At 42.4% G+C, this 24512-nt stretch overlaps 1 protein-coding gene across 1 annotated transcript in view; it reads left to right on the forward strand.

Annotated features, from left to right (window-relative positions):
* Window positions 1–24512, forward strand: part of pcdh15a (protocadherin-related 15a) — a 365233-nt gene that overhangs the window by 152561 nt on the left and 188160 nt on the right. The window contains exons 5-8 of the mRNA XM_077236392.1: window positions 4357–4517; window positions 7902–8057; window positions 18846–18965; window positions 19123–19233. Coding sequence (XP_077092507.1) covers window positions 4357–4517; window positions 7902–8057; window positions 18846–18965; window positions 19123–19233 — 548 coding nt within the window. The remainder of the gene's footprint in view (window positions 1–4356; window positions 4518–7901; window positions 8058–18845; window positions 18966–19122; window positions 19234–24512) is intronic.

Consider the following 24512-nt stretch of genomic DNA (forward strand, 5'->3'; position numbering starts at 1 on the left):
TTATCCTCTTGGGCCTTGTCCCTGGTGCGACTGCACTGCAGAGACCGCCCCTGAGCCACTGCAGGCAGTGAGTTAAAAATTCTGTTGTATCAGTTCTCCTGCTCGCGTGGTCTCTACTAGAGGGTAGGGACTTGCTCGCTTTCGGTCAACGTATTGTGCCTGGAGTCTGGGCCGGCTAACTCTCACAAGCTGAGACCCCGGCTCGGATTGTGCCCAAGGTTCCTACCTCTCCCGTAATAGGAGCAGGTGGTGAGCCTGCAAGCGCTGCCCTGGAGGAGGCAGATCCAGCCCTGGCTTCTCTGTCCGTTCGCTTGGACGTGTACAGCATGCAAGTCATAGACCTCAGACCAGCTCTTCAAATATCTGTTGGAATTCAGCAGAGAGGGAAGGCTGTTTCCATACAAAGTTGCACTTAGTGCTTGCCTTCATTTCGGCAAAGATCCGAGATGCAACATGTCCACTTAGGTGTTGAGCTCCTCTATGATGAGTGTAAAGTGCTCCGCCTGGGCGTTGACGATATGCTTTGCTAAAACAGATTCTAGAGTTGGGGGCTGGACGACACCTAGTTGAACCGCTGCCTCACGTGGGCTCCCTTCTCATGAAGCCAGTTTCACCGTGAGCCCGGTTCAAGTGTCGGCTTGCTGCGCCATTCCCCTCCTATGGACTGGATACGTGCGCCTTTCTACTCCAGTTGAGTTCCCTTAAAATTGAACCCTGTTGAGTTCCTCCGCACCCCTCCGACGTCGGACGTGCGGAACGTCTGGTGTTAGGCCTACCACTCGTAAGCAGTGTGGAACCTGTGTTAGGCTGGGTCCATATGTTGCGGTCCCTTCGGTGACCCCATATGTGTATTCTTCCACGATACGGCTCCCTGCGGTGAGCCCGTGTCTTCCCTCGGCAGAGTCTCTCTGCCGTCACTGTCCGGTGTGTCTCCCCCCGTCTTAGGCTGGAGCCACCCCAGTGACATTCCATATGTTAGACTGCCCGGTTTCCGCCCAGTTCATATGTGTATTCTCCACATTACCTCCCTGGTTGGATGTGGCTTCCGCAGCGTCCCTTCCTTCCAACGTACGGGGAACGCTTTCCCAGTGGTCCTGTAGGAACAGCAGTGACTTCCCTGGCCTAAGCCCTGTCCTTCCCCGCCTTAAGTTTGCGGGGGCATCAGGAGGCTTTGGTTTAGGCACTGGAAGGTGGCAGCGTTAGTGGCGTGTTCAATGGGTGATCCCAATTCAGTCGACCGTCGACTACGTCTGACGTTCTCGACTGAAAGGGAACGTCCTGGTTGCGTATGCAACCCACCGTTCCCTGAAGGAGGGAACGGAGGACGTAGTCCCCTTGCCACTACCGCTGGACCACCGCTGACCCCGGGTTACTCTCGGCTCCTCAGCGAAAAGCAACTAGTTCGTGCATCCACTTCCGTATTTATACCCGCGCCGCGGGGGCGGAGTGTGTGATGCGAATCACGCACGCCAATTACATTGGCTCGTTCAATAGTACTCGAAGAAGACAGGCTCTCTAGTGAGATCCCAATTCAGTCGACCGTCGACTACGTCCTCCGTTCCCTCCTTCAGGGAACGGTGGGTTGCATACGCAACCAGGACGTTCTTAACTATTTGGGATGCTGAGATGATGAAACTGATCAGGAAGATTATTTATAAAGCATTTTTAGTGGCAGAAGTGATAGGTCTAAAATATTTTCAGCTTTGCAGCCTTGGCTTAATGTAGTTTACACGAGACTAGATAATGATCTGAGATGTCATCGCTTTGCTGCAGAATTTCCACGGCATCAACATTGATTCCATGTGATAATATTAAATCTAGAGTATGATTACGACAATGAGTAGGTCCTGGCACGTGTTGTCTAACTCCAATAGAGTTAAGAATGTCTTTAAATGCCAATCCCAATGCATATTTTTTTGTTATCTACATGTATATTAAAATCACCAACAATTAGGACTTTATCTGCAGCCACTACTAACTCTGATAGAAAGTCAGCAAATTCTTTGATAAAGTCTGTATGGTGCCCTGGTGGCCTGTATACAGTAGCAGCACAAATCTCAAATGTGATGTATCATTTACACTAGATATCGTTACTGTCACGGGTGTTGTGCGGGTAGAAGGCGACAGGATGAGGCAAAAGCTCTAATTCCAATATTTACTCAAAAATAAATTAAAAGAATAAACAGATACAGGCAGGTTGGCAGAAGGGACATGCACTAAACACTCTAAACATATACAGACGGTGAAGAGGATATGATGACGTGCAGGTGTGTGGTGATTAATACTCAGGTGATAGTGATCTCTGTTATTGTGTGGTGATGGAATCTGGCTGATCTCTGACAGTTACATTTAGCACCAACACTTCAAAAAAATTAAATTTGAAACTAGACTTCTTAGTAACTCTGAAAATATTACTATAAATTACAGCAACACCTCCCCCTTTCCATTTCATACAAGGTTCATTTATAACCGTAATCTTGAGGGGTGCACTAATTTAAAGTAATTTAATTGTTTGGATTTAGCCAGGATTCTGTCAAACACAGCACATATTGGTTATACAAATCTGAGTCTGTGATCATATCATTAACGATAAGTGCTTTTGAAGTAAGGGATTGAATATTCAGCAACCCGAGCTTTATCATTTGTTCATTTGTATTATTTCTGTTTTTTATTTGTTGAACATCTATTAAAAAAAAATCCCTTAGATGGGTTTGGACGTTTTTTGTATTTCCTTATTCGGGGAACAGACAGAGTCTCCTTATGATGATATCTAGGTGAAAGAGTCTCTATGTGATGGGATTTATGTGACCTCAGTGGCGTGACACAGCTAGCAGACGGCCGGTTTAGCCAGTTTGTCTGCTTCCTGACCTGAGCCCCAGATTGTCATGTTTGAGGTCTAAGACTATGTGCCATATTACTAGATAGAAGAGCAGCACCATCCCAGAGGGATGAATACCATCTCTTTTCAACAGGTCAGGTCTGCCCCAAAAACTTTTCCAATTGTCTATGAATTCTGTATTATTTTACGTGCACCACTTAGACAGCCAGCCTTGTAGAGAGGACAGTCTACTAACTATCTCATCACTCCTTCGAACAGGAAGGGGGCCAGAGCAAATTACAGTGCCTGACATCGTAATTGCAGGTTCACACACCTCTTTAAAGTTACATTTAGTGATCTCCGACTGGCGAAGTGACAATAAGAGGAGAAGATGACATTACTCACCGTGTTTGTTTGACTGACTGATACTCACCTCAGGTGTTTAATGGATTGGTAAAAGGTGCGAGCGCACGAGCAAACTAAATAAATAAATGAGCGTACTGATGGCACACTAACAGGCTAGCGAATTACTAGCGTGTTGTGCTAGCAACGATTTAGATTGAAGCTAGCGATGTAAAGTTGATATGTGATATTAAGCTATATTTAGCAGCATAAACAACAGGAAATACTAGTAAATAATGATTCAAAACAGAGAGATATACAAGGCTTACAGACGCAAACCAACCAGCAGCAGCAAGGCAGACAGTGACAGTGATGTAATCATTACATAATTCCATTACGCAATTAACATGCTATATAAAAATATCCGTGGGGTATTTTTGAGCTAAAACTTCTCTACAGAAGTTCTCAGGCATCAGAGATTTGTTTTACATCTTGTGAAAATGGCATTATACCACCCCTTTACTGTAATATAATTCCTATTGTATTCTTCTGAAAGAAGAATGTCATATACACCTAGGATGGCTTCAACGTGAGTAAATCAAGGGCTAATTTTCATTTTTTGGGTGAACTATCCCTTTAAGCTGGCTCTCAGGTGAATATTATCTCAAATAATGTTATCCATTCCAGTGCAAATGCATATTTCAGGGAAATTAATTTAATTTACAAACATAGTTGTTTGATTGGTCGGACCTTTGTTGGGAAGGAAAAGTAGAGCATGGACCTCTTGGAACTTTAATTGAATAGAGAGGGGATGATGGTTTATGCTCTGTGAGGACTGATTTTTTATTTTTCTGCAGGGATTCAAAAGGAGTTGAAATAATTTGTAACACATTGAAGCATAAAATGTAGTGTAATTATCTTGGAGGAGAGGGCAAAACTCAGCCGACCATACATTAACACATGCTGAAATTATTACTTTTTTACATAATCAGCTTCTCATACACAGATATTTATGAGCCAAAATAGGACACTAATGAATCTGTACAGAAAGAGGATTTATAACTTTTATTTATTCATAAGGAAATCATTATTATTATAAGCAATTTTACTTGTACTTGTACATATTACTTGAGGACGTCAATATCCCATCATGCACCTGGAAACCAAACCATTTAATGCCAATCTCTTTCTTTCAGGTACCGTTCTAGTGGAAAAAATGGAGATCAACGGTCGCGCTCAAGATCCAGATAGAACCATCTCCTTGATACTGCTGGACAACAATGATTACTGGGTTATCCTTGACCCCGCACTACAGAGACTGTATCTCAATAGCACCGGACGAGTGCTGGACCGAGACGTGAGTAAACAGACAAGCATATTCTGTCAAAAATAACATATTGCTGCTGTTGTCCTTTGGCTGACACACACGTGTGTGTGTGTGTGTGTGTGTGTGTGTGTGTGTGTGTGTGTGTGTGTGTGTGTGTGTGTGTGTGTGTGTGTGTGTGTTTTATATATATGGAAGTCTGCCTGAAGCCTCAAAGACAAACAAGCGCTACAATAAATTTCATCCCAGTTTGCAGCACACCAACACATGCCACAGTAATAAGATCATGACAGCCACACAGCACTGCAACATTGTCTTACTCAGTATTTTAGTTTTTCTAGTAAAATATTTTAACAGCCTTAAATCAAGATAAATATACTTATGCAAAATTGCATGAACAATTAAGAATGTTCAGATATTATATCTTAAATATAGATAATTTATAATTAGTAGTAGGATTATTATTGGCCAGCACAGTGCCTCAGTGGATAGCACTCTCTCCTAATAGCAAGAAGGTCCCCGGTTTGAGTCCAGGCTGAGCCAGGTGTCCTTTCTGTGTGGATTGTACATGTTCTCCCTGTGTCTGCGTGGGTTTCCTACAAATGGTCCAGTTTTTTCCACAATCCAAAAACATGCAGTATGGGTGAATTGAAGACGCTAAATTGTCCGTAGGTGTGAGTGTGTGTGTGTGAGTCCCAAGTCATGTAATGGAGAGTGGGTGGGGAAAGACCTGGCAACCTACCCGGAAAAAAACAATGCCTGATCTTATGAGTTGAAATGGAACCTGTTCGTTGACTGGTGTTCTTCTCACGAGGAGAACCCCCGAACTTGCTCGATCCGAGCTGTGCTTTCCTTCCTGCAAGATGGGCTGGAGCGAAGGCTGTCTCCCTCCACCCTTAAAGTGTATGTTGCCGCGATTGCTGCACATCACGATGCAGTTGAAGGTAAGTCGTTGGCATAGCACGACCTGATCGTCAGGTTCCTGAGGGGGGCCAGGAGACTAAATCCTCCTCGCCCACTCTCTATACCCTCTTGGGATTTGTCTCTGGTCCTTTCGGCACTTCAGAGACCACCCTTTGAGCCTTTGCAGTCAGCAGAGTGAAAAATGTTGTCCTGTAAAACAGTTCTCCTGGTTGCATTGGCCTCTATCAAGAGGGTAGGGGACCTGCATGCATTTTTGGTCGACGAATCGTGCCTGGAATTCGGCCCGGCTAACTCTCACGTAATCCTGAGACCCCGGTCTGGATACGTGCCCAAGGTTCCCACCACTCCCTTCCGAGAACAGGTGGCGAACCTGCAAGTGCTGCCTTCGGAGGAGGCAGAACCAGCCCTGGCTTTTCTCTGTCCCGTCCAGGCTCTGCGCCTGTATGTGGACAGAACGCAAAGCCTCAGGACCTCAGATCAGCTCTTCGTCTGTTACGGAGGCCAGCCGAAGGGAAAGGCTGTCTCCAAGCAGAGGATGGCCCACTGGATAGTGGATGCCATCGCCATGGCTCACGAAGCCCAAGGCGTGCCTTGCCCGCCCGGGTTGAGAGCCCACTCTACTAGGGGTGTCGCTTCTTCTTGGGTGCTGGCGCATGGCGCCTCGCTGACAGACATCTGTAGAGCTGCGCGCTGGGCGACACCTAACATGTTCGCAAGGTTTTATAGCTTACGTGTTGAGCCGGTTTCTTCCTGTGTGTTCGCTTCATCCAGCCGGTAACACTGAAGTTCCCGCTCTAGTGTCTGCTTGCTGCACCACTCCCCTTCACATGGGGCGGATACGTGCGCTTCTTTGCTCCAGTCGAGTTCCCCACTCAGGCAAACCCTGTAGAGTTCCTCCGCACCCCTTCGGCAGTCAGACGTTGCGGAGCGTCTGACGCCAGGCCTAGTGCTCGTATGCTTGTGTAACTTGTGCTAGGCTGGGCTCCATATCTGGTGATCCCTGCGGCGATCCCATATGCGTATTCTTCCACGATCAGCTCCCTGCGGTGAGCCCGTGTCTTTCCCTTGGCAGAGTCCGCTCTGCCGTCACTGCCTGGTGTTGCCTCCCCCTTCTCAGGCTGGAGCCACCCCAGTGTCATTCCATATGTTGCACTGCCCTCCAGGCAGTCCATATGTGTATTCTCCACGTTACCTCCCTTCGGGCAGCAACCGCTGCGTTTTCCATAGGATCCCAATTACGTTGTCACGTCGACACCACGTCAAACGTAAGCGATTGAAAGGGAACGTCTCGGTTACTAATGTAACCCTCGTTCCCTGAATGAGGGAACGGAAGACGTGACGCCCCGCCGCCATGGTTGCTGACCATCGCTGTACGGCCATCACAATCTCGGCTCCTCAGCGAAAAAAAATGAGTGCGTGCGCCCGCTTCCTGTTTATACCCAGGCTGCGGGGCAGGGCGTGTGACGCTTTTCACACACGCCAACATTCATTGGCTTGTTCTGTAGACACTCTAAGTTGATAGGGCTCCCTGAAGTGATACCAATTACATTGTCACATCGATGTCACGTCTCCCGTTCCCTCCTTCAGGGAACGAGGGTTACATTAGTAACCGAGACGTTTTTGACTGAACTATATGTATTTACAGTAATTTCAGATTCATAGAATGTGAGTAAATAGGATTGTCTCTGGCTTTATCTTTTATTAAGACATAGCTTTATATTTTATTTGATTTATTCGACTGTGCTCTCAGAGTTTAATTTACTGTTCTAGAGTACAAGACCAGCCAATGCTTCAATCAAAAAGACCTGAATAGGCAGAAGATTTTCCTCCTACAGCCACCATATGATCATTGTAATTTCTCCAATTCCATTTTCCACAAGTGCTTCATCTCCTCCCTCATATACTGCCTGTCTGTGCATTACACCAATCTTCTATAAAGTACCACACATGTGTCTGTTTGCTCGTCTGAAAAGCATTGTGGTTGTGACAGGCTTCTCTTGCCACTATTGATGATGATTACAGGACATTCCCTCCTCTTCCTCCTCCTCGTCCTCTTCAGGAGGCTTTGTGGGATTCAGCCACTTCATTCAACAGCTCCACTGTTTGTTTCATTCTGAGTACTTTCAGCCAAACACCTTATTTACACAAAAGAAAATGAGAAGACTTGACATTAATCCTGTTTGCATTGTTACATTCAGTTATGTAATCTTGTTTATTCACACAAACAGGCATCTACTGCAATTGCTAGATATTGGCTGTATTTTTAATGTGCTTTACAAATGCTAGTTACCCTAATGTTATTGATGACTGGTCATAGCTTTTGAAAATATCACAAATGGTTAGTGTTGCCATTTATTAGCATATGTGTACTGTATTTATGTTTTCTGCTTTCAAATCTCATTTATATGGTTCTTGTTTCGTGATTTTGCTAATGCATCCTACAATAGTTGGTTTCTCTATATTCTGTAAACCCCTTTATGTTCTTTCTTCTAGCCGCCCATGTCCATCACCACCATTGTGGTAAGGATTCAGTGCACCAATGAGCTGGTGGGAACGGTTATTCTGCATGAAGTACGGATAGTGGTGAGGGACATAAATGACAACACGCCGCGTTTCCAGCAGCCTCGTTACTATGTATCAGTTAATGAGGTGAGGCCTGATAACTTATGCACCGTCTCGTTTCCTCTCTGACTCTCTGTCAATTCAGTTTCTATTTAATGTGCATAGTATGCAAACATTCTATATTCATGGGATACCTGGACAACCTGCCTCATTTGACAAAATGTGCAACAAAACAACAACGCATTGTGGTGGGTATGGTATCTGGCAATGCAATGTGATGAATGAACCAGTATAAATTACAGCTGGGAATTTATTTACAGTACTATCGTTTCAGTAAGATATTGTTTTCTTTTAAAGAAATTATTACTTTTATTCAGCAAGGATGCATTAAAGGGATAGTTCACCCAAAAATGAAAATTCTGTCAGTATTTACTCACCCTCATGTTGTTCCAACTGCATGAGACCTTCGTTCATCTCCGGAACACGAATTAAGATATTTCTGATTAAATCTGAGAGCTGGATCACTCCCCCATAGGCTTCTTCAGGGATTGAACTTGCCGGCCTCGAAAAGTCATTAAAGACATCGTTAAAATAGTCCAAGTGACTACAGTGGCTCAATCTTAAGTTTATCAAGCGACGAGGATACTTTTTGTGTGCAAAAACAAACAAAAATAATGACCTTATTTCAACTATTCATTTCCTTCTCTGTTGGCCTCTAGTCAGTTAACTTAGTATGATTGCGTAGAGCTACGTCACAAGTAGGCGCACTATTGGTCGACGCTGGTCATGTTGGTGATGCGTGTGATACAACATCAGAACCTTTTGCTATATCCATTGTGAACTCACTCGAGGCCCACAGAGAAGGAAATGAATAGTTGAAATAAAGTCGTTATTTTTGTTTTTTTTTGCGCACACAAAAAGTATTCTCGTCGTTTGATAAACTTAAGATTGAGCCACTGTAGTCACTTGGACTATTTTAACGATGTCTTTAATGACTTTTCGGTGCTGGCAAGTTTCAATCCCTGAAGAAGCCTATGGACTAGTATGGAGAAGTGATCCAGCTCTCAGATTTCATCAAAAATATCTTAATTCGTGTTCCGAAGATGAACGAAGGTCTTATGGGCTTGGAACAACATGAGGGTGAGTAAATACTGACAGAATTTTAATTTTTGGGTGAACTAACCCTTTAACTGAATCAAAAGTGACAGTAAAAAAGTGACAGTCAGCTCCCTCCACAATCGCTTATTGACTGTCTGAATGAAATAAAAACCTGGATGTCATCTAACTTACTCAAGCTGAACAGCAGCAAAATAGAGCTATTGGTTGTGGCTCCCAAGCCGCTACTCTCGAGGGTTGGTGGTCTAATCCTCAAAGTGGATGGTTGCTCCATCTTTCCTTCCAAGGAAGTCCGCAACCTTGGTGTAATTTTGGACTCCACTCTCTCATTTCAGTCACACATCAAACTCATTACTAAATCTGCCTTCTACCACCTCAAAAACATTTCCAGACTACGACCATCACTCTCAGACCCTGTGGCTGAGTCACTCATTCACGCCTTCATCAACTCTCGCTTGGACTATTGCAATGGTGTCCTGTATGGGGTACCCAGTAAGATTCTTCAAAGACTACAATGCGTCCAGAACTCGGCTGCCAGGGTTCTAACACACACTAGGTCTTGGCAGCACATTACACCAATCCTCAAATTTCGCATCACTTACAAAATCCTGCTGCTCACGTATAAATCTCTTCATGCCACTGCCCCCCGGTATCTACTGGACCTTCTCCATCCCTATATCCCCTCACGGAACCTGCGGTCCATTGACAAGGGCCTGCTCTCTGTCCCCCACACAAGACTGCGGACTTTTGGGGACAGAGCCTTCAGCGTCGCAGCCCCTACCCTCTGGAATTCCATTCCTGCAGACATCCGAAATGCTCCCTCTCTGGACATTTTCAAAAACCTTCTAAAAACCCACCTCTTTACAAAGGCATTTAAGCAGGACTGATTCATTATTATTATCTACTTATTTCTTATTTTATTTTATTATATTCTCTTCCTTATTCTTTATTCCTTATGTAGCTATATGTAAAGCGTCCTTGGGTCCCGTGAAAGGCGCTATATAAGTATAAGTTATTATTATTATTATTATTAGTAAAGTCTATTATAAATATATATGTTATATATATATATATATATATATATATATATATATATATATATATATAATATACAATCTGCTTATGGGGTAATAATGGAACCCCATGGAAAAAAAATCACTATTGCTTACAACAGGAACTGTATTTTCATGGTTCAAGATTTTTGTCATAAGAGATGATAAAAAAAAAACTGTTGTGCATCAAAACCACTCATTTACTAGTAAAAAATTAACTTGATTTTCAAAAGTCAACGAATTTACGACAAAATTTCAGTTATCATTTATTTAAGCCACAAAATAAACGATAAATGATAATGAACTACTAAAAGAATTTTGAACATCACTAGCATGTTTTTTAATGACCCAAATATAAAACATGGTTCACCCCTTACGCACGTTACCATGTCCGTCAAAAACCGACATAACACACTCATGGGCTTCAATCACTTCACTAAATACTTGCCAGGTAAGAAATAAATTATTATTATATAATAATATATCTGTCTTATAATTCTAAATCATTTGAATATCACAACATTGACGTCTGTTAAAAAAATAACGTACACAATACACTAAGCAGAGGTCCAGAGAGTAAACCCATTTCCTGGACAACCCACTCTACCCGATATTTTGAATGCGTCACCGCTTTCCAGGAAGAGGGAGAAAATGTCGGCCTGAGTGGCTTCAACATGCTGTCTGTCAGAGACAATAACGTCCATAAAACATAACGCATAATACATAATTGTACTTCACTCGCTGAAATTTAATGGAAATGATCAGGGAACTGAGTGAAATACTTCACAATACATGCTAAAGAGAGTCCAATTGAAAAATTTGCCGGGTTGGTTCACATTGTTCAACATGTTGGTTTTGAATGACATTTTTATGCACAAACTACGCATTTTGATTCTGACTTGTCTGATTTTAATATTTTCAATAATTTTTCTATTCTGGACTGATCAAGAACGGAACATCAAGAACAATTTTTTTTCATAATTTTGGCAATAGATAAATGAATGATCTTGGTAATGATTAATGATGAGTTCCTGTTGTCCCCAATTCCCCTCTCATATGCTGATACAATTGTGGGGAAATCTAGAATATACATTTGTAGAATAGAAAATACATTGATAGAATAGTATAATTGTTATAAGATAATTGTGAGTTAAAAGCTAGACCAGATGGATTGAGATGGATTGAGGGTGGAGGAAAACATTGTTTGCCTTAAGAGAGGGACCTGTTCACGCATCTGTATTCCTGTGGTCAATGATACTACTCATGACATTGACTTGCCTCCACGGGCAGTTCTGGGCCATATCCAGCGAGTAAAAGCCATCTACCCTGCCGAGGTGAGACCGGTGACCGCTCAGAAAGAGGTTGCATGTGCGACTGCTGCACAAACCAGCCAAAGCCTGTTAAAGAAAGATGGTGAACAAGTTAGCCAATCTACAGAAAACGCAAATACAACATCAACGGTTCAAAAAGATAACCTATGGGACCCTCCTGTATGCGTTGATCACTTAAAACCTGAACAGCAGCAAAAAGTGAAGCAGCTTTTAAGGGAGGAGAGTGGTGCTTTTGCTTGTGATGACAGCGATGTAGGATGTATTCCATCTCTCCAGCTAAAAATCCGCCTCCATGATACCACATTCGTGAAGCACACATACATGTCCGTCCCGAAGCCACTTCGCAGAGAGGTTAAAGAATACCTGGAGGATCTGTTAAATAAGGGATGGATTACTAAATCTAAGTCACCATATTCTTCACCAGTAGTCTGCGTGCGTAAGAAAGATGGAACTCTCCGCCTCTGCTGTGACTATCGGGAGTTAAACAAGAAATCTATTCCAGATAGACACCATATTCCCTGCATACAGGACATGCTCGACAGCTTGGCAGGCAACACTTGGTTTTCAGTCCTTGATCAAGGCAAAGCCTATCACCAGGGTTTTGTAGAGGAATCCAGCCGTCCTCTCACTGCGTTCATTACACCGTGGGGACTATATGAGTCGGTGAAGGTCCTTTTCGGATTGTCAAATGCACCTGCTGAATTCCAAAGGAGCATGGAGGAGTGCCTGGGAGGATTGGATGATAATTTAGTTCATTCTAAAACATTTGATGATCATCTTCAGGACATTACAAAAGTGCTGCAGTGTTATCAAAATCATGGTGTCAAACTAACGCCTCAAAAATGTGAAGTGTTCCGAAATCAGGTACGATTCCTAGGGAGGCTGGTGACAAAAGATGGGTACACGATGGACCCGGCTGACGTTGCTCCTGTCCAAGCACTGAAAGAAAGGACCCCTAAGACAGTTGGTGAGGTGAGAAAGTTGTTAGGATTCCTCTCCTACTACCGGTCATACATTGAAAACTTTTCCCGCAAGGCCGCACCTCTTTATCTGCTGCTCACTGAAAAAAAGACACCAACAGGAAAAAGTACAGATGAAGCGGAAAGGAAAAGGGAAACATGGCCAAGGACAGCTTGCGTCATCACATCAAGTCACGTGGACAGATGAACATAAAAAGGCCCTCGGTGAGTTAATCGACTATTTATCTAACCCACCGGTACTGGGATACCCAGATCTGGATGAACCTTTTGTACTCCATTGCGATGCTTCACAGGAAGGCCTTGGTGCGGTGCTTTATCAAAGGCAAAGAGGCAAGTTAGTGGTAATAGCGTACGGATCAAGAACCCTAACCCCTCCTGAGAAAAACTACCATCTTCACTCAGGAAAGTTGGAGTTCTTGGCCATGAAATGGGCTATATGTGAATGGTTCAGAGACTATGTCGATCATGCACCATCATTCATTGTGTACACGGACAATAACCCTCTCACATATGTGACCCGTCACAGAAACCAGGGACACAAGTCGGCAGCACAACTTTCGAGCAAAATGAGAAAGAAGAGTTTTTTTTTCAAAATTGGTGATTTTCAATTTTTTGGAGAATCTGTTAATTGAAATCACGAAGAAGCCTCTCCATGTTTGAGATAGCAGTATTGGTATATTTAAAAGCTTACATTTTGAGGTTGAAATCGGCTTGTTTTCGGAGATTCTAGCATGCAGTAGGGGCGTGGCGTGTCATTGTCTGTGTGTATTTCCATACTGAATAACCCGGCGCTTTTGCCCCCGCCCTCCAAGTCAACCACATGGCTACTTATTATGCTGTGCTCTGGCCAGCTCTCTCTGATATCAAAATTCAATGAAGATGGATGCCACAAAGATTGTCGCAGACGAGATGAACCGTCTGGCAGTTACACCGAAAATGTTTTCGCCGCACTTCGTGGGCTCGGGAAACTGAACCGGAGGTATGGGCGCAGCGCGCTCGCCCTCAGTGCTTCAATACGGCGGCTCGGCTCGCTGACAGCGGTGGCTGGCTGTTTCATATGTGACGGAGAATCGAAATAGAGGATGCAGTTAAGACCTTTGCTGCTGCGATGAAGGCCTGCCGTGCGTGTTTCTGAAATGTAAGTTAAGCTTCATTTGCTCTTTAGTCGTTATTTAAGATGCTGAACCTGCTGATGATATAATGTGCTTGCGGACATTTCATTTGTGTGTGTATACGCACATAAGAAAGTGGTGTAAAGAGATTTGCAACAGTAATTTGAGGAGGTGAAATGTGATTATTTGGAAAATTGCAGAAATGACTGCTTAAAGAAAAATGCCAGCAGGCATTTGCCTCCTACATAAACTTTAATATTGTTGACATTTTGGGCACACGAGCGTTGCGTACTATTTGCGCTATATGTAGGCCTATGGCTTATTGGTCTTTGTTTGTTGTTGTTGGTTTTGCGTTATATGTATATGGCATATTGGTCTTTGTGTGTTGTTGCTGGTTTTGCGTTATACTGTATGTATATGGCATATTGGCTTTGTGTGTTGTTGCTGGTTTTGCGTTATATGCAGGCTATATGGCATATTGGTCTTTGTGTGTTGTTGCTGGTTTTGCGTTATATGTATATGGCATATTGGTCTTTATGTGTTGTTGCTGGTTTCGCGTTATATGCAGGCTATATGGCATTATTGGTCTTTGTGTGTTGTTGCTGGTACGTTGCAAATAGAGGGGCAGCACAATTGTTTTTCGCCTAGTGCGGCAGAAGTGCACTCATTCGAAGTGTAAAAAAAGCTGTAAAGCACATGGAGGAGCTTTACAGGGGGTATGGCTTATCTAAATGAGATGTAAATGAGCCCTATTGTCACCCCCAGCAGCAGAGACAGGTGAGAACTGCACAATCTTTAGCTCGTTTTCTCCTCTTTGAGCTTTTTTAAGTGCCTACTTTAAAATGGCCACAACTTCTCCAAATATTATCAGATTTCCACATGTTACACATCGTTGGAAAGCTTGGATATTACACTCTCAGAATCTATGAATAACTCAAAATGCCCCAGAACCGACTTGTGTCCCTAGTTTCCGTGACTGGTCACATATGTGATGTCAACAGCCAAGTTAAATGCCACAACGTACAGATGGGTAGCGGAACTTGCTGACTTTCGATTTACCATCAAATACCGCCCAGGAAAGTCAAAGGGGGACGCGGATGGCTTGTCGCGTATGCCGCTGCATATGGAACAGTACATGCAAACCTGTTCAGAAGAAGTGCACCCTGAAGTCATGGTCAGCTTAGCTCAGTCAGCGGTAGTACAGGGTCAGGAGAGAGGGCCATGGTTGTGTCCACTAACAATTGAAACTGTGTTGTCGGGAGAACAGGAGGAGGAGCTGTTCACTGCAGTTGCAGAGATCCCCAAGGAGGTACTGAGAAAAGACCAAGAGGAAGAACCTGAAATCAGAGAAGCCGTTACATACCTAAAAGTGAAACCGCGGCCTGTGAACAGAAGTCAGGGTAGAGAGGTTCGGGGACTGATGAGGGAAAGAGCAAAATTATACCTGGATGAACACGGTCTCGTTTCGGAAAACAGCCACTCGTCATGAGTTGGTATTGCCTAGGAGATACCATGAGCTCGTTCATAAGGAGTTGCATCAAGACATGGGCCACCTGGGAGCAGAAAGGGTGCTGAACTTAATCAGAGATCGATTTCATTGGCCTTACTAGAAACCGCAAAAAACCGACTGGAAGACGTCACTTGCAAAAGTGGTGAATGCATACAACTGTACGAAAAGTGAGGCGACGGGGTTTGCTCCCTATTATCTCCTGTTCGGCCGTACACCCAGACTGCCCATCGACATCATGTTCGGTGTACAAGCAAAGGACCAGAGCTCCTCTTACCAGGACTATGCCGAGAACTGGAGGAAGAGAATGACAGAAGCTTACCAGTTAGCCTCAAGAGTGTTACGCAAAGAGAAAGAAAGAGGTAAAGCTTTGTATAATAGGAAAGTACACGGAACTGAACTGATCCCTGGGAACAGAGTACTTGTTCGGAACTTCAAGGAAAAAGGTGGACCGGGGAACCTTCGATCATTTTGGGAAGAACAAGTTTATGTTGTCACCAAGAAGAAGTATCAGGATAGTCCAGTATATGAAGTTCGTCCTGAGCAGGTGAAAGGAAAAACAAGAACACTACACAGGAACCTACTGTTACCGTGTGACTATTTACCTGTAGAGAGAGAGAAGACCTGAAAAAGAAAACAAGAAAAGAGGCAAAACAGAAAAAACATTGACACAGCTAAATCAAACATTCTGTGACAGTTCAGATGTTGAGGATGATTGGAAATGCCTGGTTGGAGTGCCAGTCGACAGGGAGAGTCGGAGCGCCAGAAATGGTCTACAGTCAAAACCCCCAGAACTTGATTCAGAAGACATGGTGATGCTGGATGATGAAGAACCGGAGGTGGAACATGAACAAGGAACAGGACCGGGAGATGATGATGTGTCATTTTCCAAAGAAGAGGCTGAAGAAACTGATGATGCCGAAGAAAGTGACGGGGAGCCTCCTTCACAACCTGTCTGCAAAAGAGTATATCCTTTGAGAAACAGAAAACAAAAGAAAATGTTTACTTACCACACTTTAGGTCAGCCTAGTATTGTAAATGGGTAGACTGTTGAATTAAATCACAGTAATTACTTCTAGTTAAAATGGTAAGAAGTTAAATTAAGACCAGAATAAGATTGAGTTTATATTTTTGTTTTACAGAGAAATAGTTACCATAACATCCCAGAAGAAAAACATAAAGTAAATTATTTCAATGGTGCAAGGTTAGATTCCTTCAGTGAAAGTACTGATTCCTGTTGATAAACAGCGATGGTGGTAGAAGATCATGGTGCACAATGATGTCTGCTACAAACACACTGCATGGAAAAGGAGATACATGTTGTGTGTCGGGTGACAGTATAGTACGAGTACTAAAACTGTGGTATCACTGACTCCTACCAAAGAAATTATCTACGGGTAGATAACCAGTAATTTATTCTGAGAATGTCGGGACTACATTCTGTTTTGTAGGGGAGAATGTGGGGAAATCTAGAATATGCATTGGTAGAATAGAAAATACATTGATAGAATAGTATAATTGTTATAAGATAATTGTGAGATAAGATCCCCCCCCCCCCCCCATGTAATAGTTTTTGTCATTTCAGTTATTTTATGGTCATTTAATTATTCAGTACCTGCATGTCAATTTGTAGTATACAGCGATGTGATGGGTGTCCAGTGGGTGACAGTAAGCCAGAGGAATACCCCCGGAGAAGAACCTAGAAGAGAAGAAGAAAAGTTAGTTCACGCGAGGTTTTGAACGGGACTATGAGTATTGAGTTATGTTGTACTATGTGGTACGGAGCTGTTGCGAATGACGCTGGCTGAATAAAAGAACCCAACCAATGCACACGCTTGTTTATTCCTTCAAGTGTGCTACAAAATATATATTAGAAACTTGACAGTTGATTTTTTACAAAATGTAGTTTGATCTCTATCTTCTCAGTTTTTCAAAATATTAAGGCAATTATCAAAGTTAAATAAAATGTTGTTTAATTTTCCAATAAAAGATGGTCAAATATTTTTATTATTTGTTACATTTAATTACCCCTTAGCTGATTTTGACACACATGCACACACGCACGCATGCACACGCACGCATGCACACGCACGCACGCACGCACACACACACACACAGTATATATAGAGATAGTTAAGCTGACACATATAAAGATATAAAGTCATTGTGTAGTCTGTTGTCATACTCCATCAGTTATTCAGATCTAAAACCATCCCCTTTTGGCATTGGCTCAAATTTATACTTTAAATTATGCACGCGCACACACGCCTGACCCTCCTCTCCACAAGTACAGATATCAGGACTATTTTTAAATGTAATGGCTTTCATTTATTTGGAATATGTTTGAATAACTTCCGTGAGCGTGTACGTGTTGGGGGTGTGTAAAAGCTTGGCTTCTTTATGCTTGTCAATCGTTCTACTCACCTTGAAGTCGAATATGCTGTCATTCTTTCTTTCTTTCTGTCTCTCTCCTCCTTTACATGTGAAATGAGAAAGGGAGGGAGGATAAATTCAGTGAAGTGATGAAGTCAGAGGGGAAAGTATCAGGTAGTGGTAGCAGATGTGATCATGTGAGTTGCTTTTGATCTACAAGGGCTGTGCCTTGGTTTATGGGTTTTCTGGGTGATTTGGAGCCCCAAAGGCAGTGTACTTTAGACTGATACTGTATGTGTGTGTCCTCGTGATGCTGACATCGACCTCAGAATTCCAATCAAGATGAGATTAGCTCCAGACCGTCAGGTTGTTTTCCAAAAATTGTTTTGGCTTCATCCCTTCCAGCTCTTCAATTATTCAGTCAGCAGAAAGACATTCAAATGGCTGAATAAAAACATGTACAGTTTAAAACTTGAACTGTAGGAAATCTTATCAATATGTATCTTATTATGCATCAATTTGTTTGGCTGATAATCTTGTCCAAAGAAATTTGCAAATAAGTATAATACAAGCAGAAGTGATTAATCCAGTATTTTTTATCAAAAGATAATGAAAGTGATTTGAAGAATAAAGCTACCATTGGTCTTTTTGTAATATCTTCCACCATATTGACAATCATTTTTTTTAATGAATTTACTGTCACTGCTGTAATTGGTTCCTATTACCTTTCAATTATGTATAACACCACTGACAGATGAGTGTGCCAGCAATGGGTAAATCATTAATATATGTTTTCAAAATATGAAATTGTTTAATGAAGCCTTATATGAAAAAAGACAGAAGGGAAATTATTTAATATAGCACAGTATAGGTAAAATGTATTATTGATATGTTAAGTCAGGAAAAATGCCAGATGTAAATGTTACCGCAGCTGTAGAATGACCCTAACCTGTTATTTGAATTTCAGTAGTGTGTGTATTTTTGTGCAGGCATATGTGCAGGTTGTGCTCTCTCTTTCTGTTTTGACTTTCGCTGTCTGTTGTTATCTCCTTGTTTTTTTTTTCTTTGTCTTCTCTTTGTATTGTTTTCTTCCTCTTATGTCCTCGTCTAGTCTGTCTTCTAAGGGGATCCAAAAGGAACACACACACACACACACACACACACACACACACACACACACACATACACACACACACACACACACACACACACACACACACACACACACACACACACACACACACACACACACACACACACACACTATCTGGGTCACATGGGTCACATCTGAGCCCTATATGAGTTGCTGTAGGTTACACAAGCATAGTTGCTGTGTTGTTACACAAGCATAAAGCCAGTGTCTGATGTTTGTTTCATGTGTTTTTTTTAATGATATCTCTCTAGCTCACTCCTGTCGGTACCACCATCTTTACCGGCTTCTCAGGAAACAATGGAGCCACGGATATCGATGACGGACCAAACGGACAGATTGAATACGCCATTCAGTACAACCCAAATGACCCGGTATTTCCTCAGATCAAACAGACCTTCTGCAGTTACACTCAAGTTCTTCATTGTAATTAATGATTAATTTAGTGACATTATGCATGAATATTGAACTTTCAAACTGTCATGTTTTATTTAAAATACTGCAATCTCTCTTTTTATCACTCCATTTCAGATGTCAAACAGGACCGTGCAGGTTGCTGGGATTCTGTCTGGTAACATTGTTTTGGCAGAGCGGCTGAACTATGAGGAGAGAACTCGCTATCTAATTATAGTCCAGGCCAATGTAAGATTATTAACACATAAAACATCCTTCACTGTAATACAATGATTTCACAGCGATCTTGTACTCTTATTGCATGTAAGAGGATTGTTTCAGGGCAAATACAACTTAAGCTATACTGACATGCTGTTAATTATCAGATATAACACATTTTAAAATTGTGTTTACAATAATGCACTCACAAAGACTGAACTCTTTAGGGCAAGGCAGCCCAAAAGGTTAAACACTTCACATGTTATCAACGTGATAAAATACCTTAATAACCGTATATGTAATCGTAACGCTTAGATCCACAGAAGACAAAGATGATTATAAAAGAATATTAGATTTATTATGAACTCAGAATAACAAGCCAACAAACAAAACAGTGTGCTAGTGCACAGACAGCAACCGACAATGAACTGAGGGACCAAAGGAACTTATATAGTGGTACAAACAAGGTTAATAAGGAGACACAGCTGAACTTAGAGCACTAATCATATTAGTAACCATGACAACTCATAAGTGGTGGGAAACTAGACAAAGGAAACTCATGTGACTGAATGAAACAAAACAAATGACCAATTTGTAATGGTGACCAGTAGTAATGATTTATGAGTATAAAAAAAAATTACTATGTACTTACATCGAAACATAAGTACAATGTGCTTATTGTGTTCAGGTTGTAGCGTTTATACGCCCGTATAAATATAACTAATTATTATTCATAACGGATTATGATCAATAATTAATAATTTAATTATTTTCAGAATTTACCTAGGCAGAATCAATAGTATGATCATTTTATCAGTTCATCCAATGAACGGCAAGCATAAACAATTATCAATTCTAGGAAATATGATATCTTCCTGGCCAAGAAAGACTAATTCCCAGCTAACAGCTAAATTTAGAAATAATTCAAGGGTAAAAGCATAGGTAGCTTTAGATCGCAGTTCAAGACAATAAACCTGTAAGCACATAACACAAGACAATTATCTTTAAAATATAAACAAGACTTTATTGATTATCCTAGAACATAAAACTAATATCTAACACAAACACACGCACACATACATTCATACCAGTTGCAGAAAGAAAGAGTGAGGAAAGAACTGAGTTTTATGAGTGAGATGGTGAAATCCCAAGTTTCTATATGCACTTATAAGACATGACCTGAACGAACCATCAATCATTAATTTAACCCTTCTATCGTTTCTTAGGCGGGTTATGCAATTTTATCAATATACACCAGTTCAGCTAAGAGTCTGGAGGCTACTTGCTTGTCCTTGCGCTGCTTTTGGGGATTCCTTTTCCGTCGTAAAGAGGGTTTCCCGGTCCGTTCGTTTGGCTGATCTTTTCGTGTGCCTGGATAGATCTTGGACAGCCAGTCACGTGGTGTGTTGGCGCGGATGAATGAAAGTCCTTGAAGTTGGAAGCTGGTTTTGCAGTTGAAACGTTAAAACGAAAATTTGCAGCAAAACTTAACTTAGAACCGAGACTTTTTACGAGAAAATAAAGGAAAACTTAGGAAAGAAAGAAAATTGAGACGAGAGTAGATGATGATGGCTCCACCCGACTTGTTGTTCTGCTGAGACCTTTTTCGAGAGAGAGCCCGCCCACCTTCTGTTCTATTCTTCTAGCGCATTATTCTACTAAAGTCCTGTTCGGGTCTAAGGTTTTAAACTCAAGTGTTTTGTCCCGCCTCCTGGAGGAATTTGGAATTCGGACAATAAGAAACGATATGGTTATTTGAGAAGAGGGTCTTTTCTACCTGTTCTGTGATGATTGTATGCATTTTTATATGAAAAGCCTCTTGTCTCTGTGGTTTTTAAGAGGTCTCAACAATGAGGTCATTCAAAGGTCTTCAAGAAGGGGGAAGTCTGTTTTACATCTCTGTCATGGGACCTTGGTCCTTAAGAAAGTCGTAGTCTGTTAGTCGCAGGGGTCAGGTGACCTCTTGTTAGGCCTCTTGTTTCACCATTTCTGAACAGATCTGTTTTGCCAAATTATAAAACATTGACAACGTTCTTCCTTTACTTAAACAATAAAAGGTCCTTCCGGTTGCAGATTCTCTGGAGCCTATGGCTCTGGGTCTGGTGATTTGATTCTGGAATGTTAAGACTCTTTGTGGGATTATGTATGAACAGTCACCTAAAAGCTTCAATTGTGTTTGGTTCATTCTCATTGTCGCTACATATCCCCCCTTCGTTCGATGATGGGTTGAGAAGAAGACATCAGTGAACGCTGGAGAAATGGGTAGAGGAAGCAAACACACACAGCAACAACAAGACAACACCTCCATGACTGGTCACTTTACTGGTGCAGGGCATTAGATTATCTAGGCCTAAACAGGTTCACTCTCACAATATAGTCAATCACGTTAAATAAAGTTTAGTTCAATTTTAGAACCGTTATTCTAGTTTGTTTTGGTACGGTGATTGATCAACTATGTGACTAAATTTGATTTGTTTTTTTTATTCTCTTCTAAATTGTTCTAGGTTTAGACCAATTTACCTTTCAATTTGTGATACGAATGATGCAGGGAGTTCTCTGGCTCACATTCGTTTTAAGGTGACTTACAAATATAGGAGTGGTGTGTCAATCCTATTATTGTGACCTTGACCCTTATGGGGTGGACAGGCATTTTACCTAATAAAAGAAGAAGGAAAGGAAGGAAGAAGTAAAACAAAACAAAGCAGTTGAGTGTTCCTGATAGGACCTATAACTACGGTTGCGCAGCTAAGGTGTCAGGTATCATGATGTAATGAGAGGTGTTCTCAGGTGTACTTGTTGGATGGGTAGTTACCATGTTTCCTATGGTAAGTGTAGCTAAGTTGTCAAGCTAGTTTCTGAAGTTAGTTTCTACCTGTGGGGGGAAACATATTTGTTGAATGTTTTACACGGTAGAGGTGGATATCTTCTGTATGTTAGTGAGTATGTTAGGGGTGTTGTGTAGTGCATGTATGCATGTATGTATGTATGTATGTATGGTCAGATCAGTCTGTTTTGCTCCCCCCCCTTTGCTTGATGGCTTAGCTCTGATGAGCTTGTTGCATCTTTGCCTTGGAAAAGGGATCTTCTGTGATCTGCTGGGGGTCAATCCAGTAAGGCAGGAAGTTCTGTGGCAGACATTGGGAGGTAGTTTGGCAAGGATGTGTGAAGATGTAGTGTGAAACTTGGTCTCCGTTGTTGCATTCCTCCGATGATGCCTTCTATGCTTACTGTTGTTGCTGTAGCACACACATGGTTCTTGAGTTTGGAGCTCGTTTGGTGGTTTCTTTATGAGTGATGGGTAGCCAGGATGGTGTTTTCTGGTACTTCTGGGTGTTTGTCAGTGTTTGACTGTGAGAGACCACTTTGTTCTGTGTTGTTGTAGAACAAGTGGTCGTCATCTTCATTATGAAGGTGTATCAGATGAATCGGTGGTCTTCCGTTCCATCGCCATCCTGTTCCTCATCCATGTGTAACTCATTTCTGATGAAAACTTTCAGTTGCCTCATTAGTTGCTCCATGTCTTCTGAGGGTAAACTGCCTGCTTGGGCATACTCGGTGCTGTGTTTAACTGAGTGGTGCCAAGGTGGGTTTCGTTGTTGAGTACCCACATGGAGTGCTTCTGGATGCATTGGTTGATGGCCTTTGGATATCCAGTTAGGTTTCCAGTGGTTTCCTTCTTGTGGGTTACTTGAGAAGCGTGTCTGGTCCCATGACTTTTCCATGCGGTTGGTGTGGTATATGTCAGCGGCATGGGAGTCACGTTCTCTGTGCTTCTTACAAAGAACTGTGTTCTCATGCCACTGGTTGTCTTCCAGTGCAAGACTTGTGTCTTGGCTGAAGGAGTTTGAAACTGTGGATGCTGGTAGTTTGACTTGACATGAGCAAGTTGTCGGTCTAGAAAGCTTCGTACCTCTGGACTGGATGTGGATCTAAGGAGGTAGAACCTGTCTCTGTCAGTCATATGTGGTCTCACCTCTAGGTGGAAGTTGATATCTCGGATGTAGGTCTGGATGTCGGCACCCTCTGTGGAGTTCGGGTTGAACTGAGTGATATTCTTAACCAGCTGGTTGAGATCTTTAAAGGTCATCCCCTGGGCAGCTTTGGAGTCTGCCTGGATGAGCTCTCGTTGCTTGTTGGCAGTGAACAGTTCTGTGGTGAAGGCCTGTGACGATTTGGGTTGTGGCCATTCACTTCTTTCACTGTATGCCAGTTCTTTGATGGAGGACTCTGTTCTGCTCAGCAGGGGTGATGCTGAGGGAGGTCTCTCCCTTCTTGGCTCTGGTTTCTGTTGGAAAATGTGCTGGAGTTCATCTCTGAACCGTGTAGAGCTTGTCGTTGGCGTCATCTCGCTGTTGGGTCAGATGGTCCATTTCAGCGCTGCACCTTTCCAGGTGGTCTTTCAGAGCATTCATTTCAGTGTTCTTATTTTTAATGGCAGCTTTGGCTTTCTCTAGCTGATGTTCAGCAGACTGGAGTTGGTTTACCAGGTGCTTCTGAACATTCTTTAATTCTTGTTTGTCACGTTCAGTGACTGCAAGGGCTTCTTGGAGCTTGTCGAGTTGTTTCTTTGTTTCTTGCTCCACTTCATCAGGCACTTTGAGTTTGTCTTGAGCTTTTGCTTTGAGCTGGTCTGTGCAGTGTTAAGTGTGTATCAGCTCTCTCAGGAACTCAGTGGTCTGACACTTGAAGTCGTCCTGGACTTTCACTTCCAGCTTGTCTATGCGGCTCTGGGCACATGTCAGCTCCTCCTGAAGGTGGGTGATGTGCTTGTCGCTTAGTTTCAGCTGGGCTGTGAAGTCATTGCTTAAGGAACAGGTGATCTTGGTTAGTTCCACATGGTTGTGGTTCTGGCTTGAATCATGTGTCAGGAATCTTCTCAGAATTATGATTATTATTAAAAATAATAACAGTTCAATTGTCTTTGGTGTGAGGCAGTCTGTAATGCCTCTGAGCCAGGCGTCCGCGTCGTGCTTTGGGCAGTGGGGTTCGTCGTCCACGACATGTTGGTACGCTGGGGTGAAAAGACTGACACAGACCTGTGTGGAATGTAAGCCTATATGTGGTTGAACAGCTAAGTGTCGTTTCAGTGACGGTACACCAATAGTGAAATGTTGTAATGTCTACGTGTTGGTCTCAGTGTAGACAGGTAGGCTAGCAATGGGGAAACTTCGTCACTCAACTGAGTGAGGGAAAGAGAGAGAAAAAGGTTAAAACAAATCTCAATTGTAAGGTTTTTTTTTTTCAATGGGAGAAATATTTTTTTTATGAATATTTTATATCAATGAAAAGCTGGTTTCAACTCGTAATGT

The sequence above is a fragment of the Siphateles boraxobius genome, unplaced genomic scaffold, assembly GCF_051911475.1.
Source record: "Siphateles boraxobius isolate OS27281-9 unplaced genomic scaffold, OSU_SipBor_1 20, whole genome shotgun sequence".
Lineage (NCBI taxonomy): Eukaryota > Metazoa > Chordata > Actinopteri > Cypriniformes > Leuciscidae > Siphateles > Siphateles boraxobius.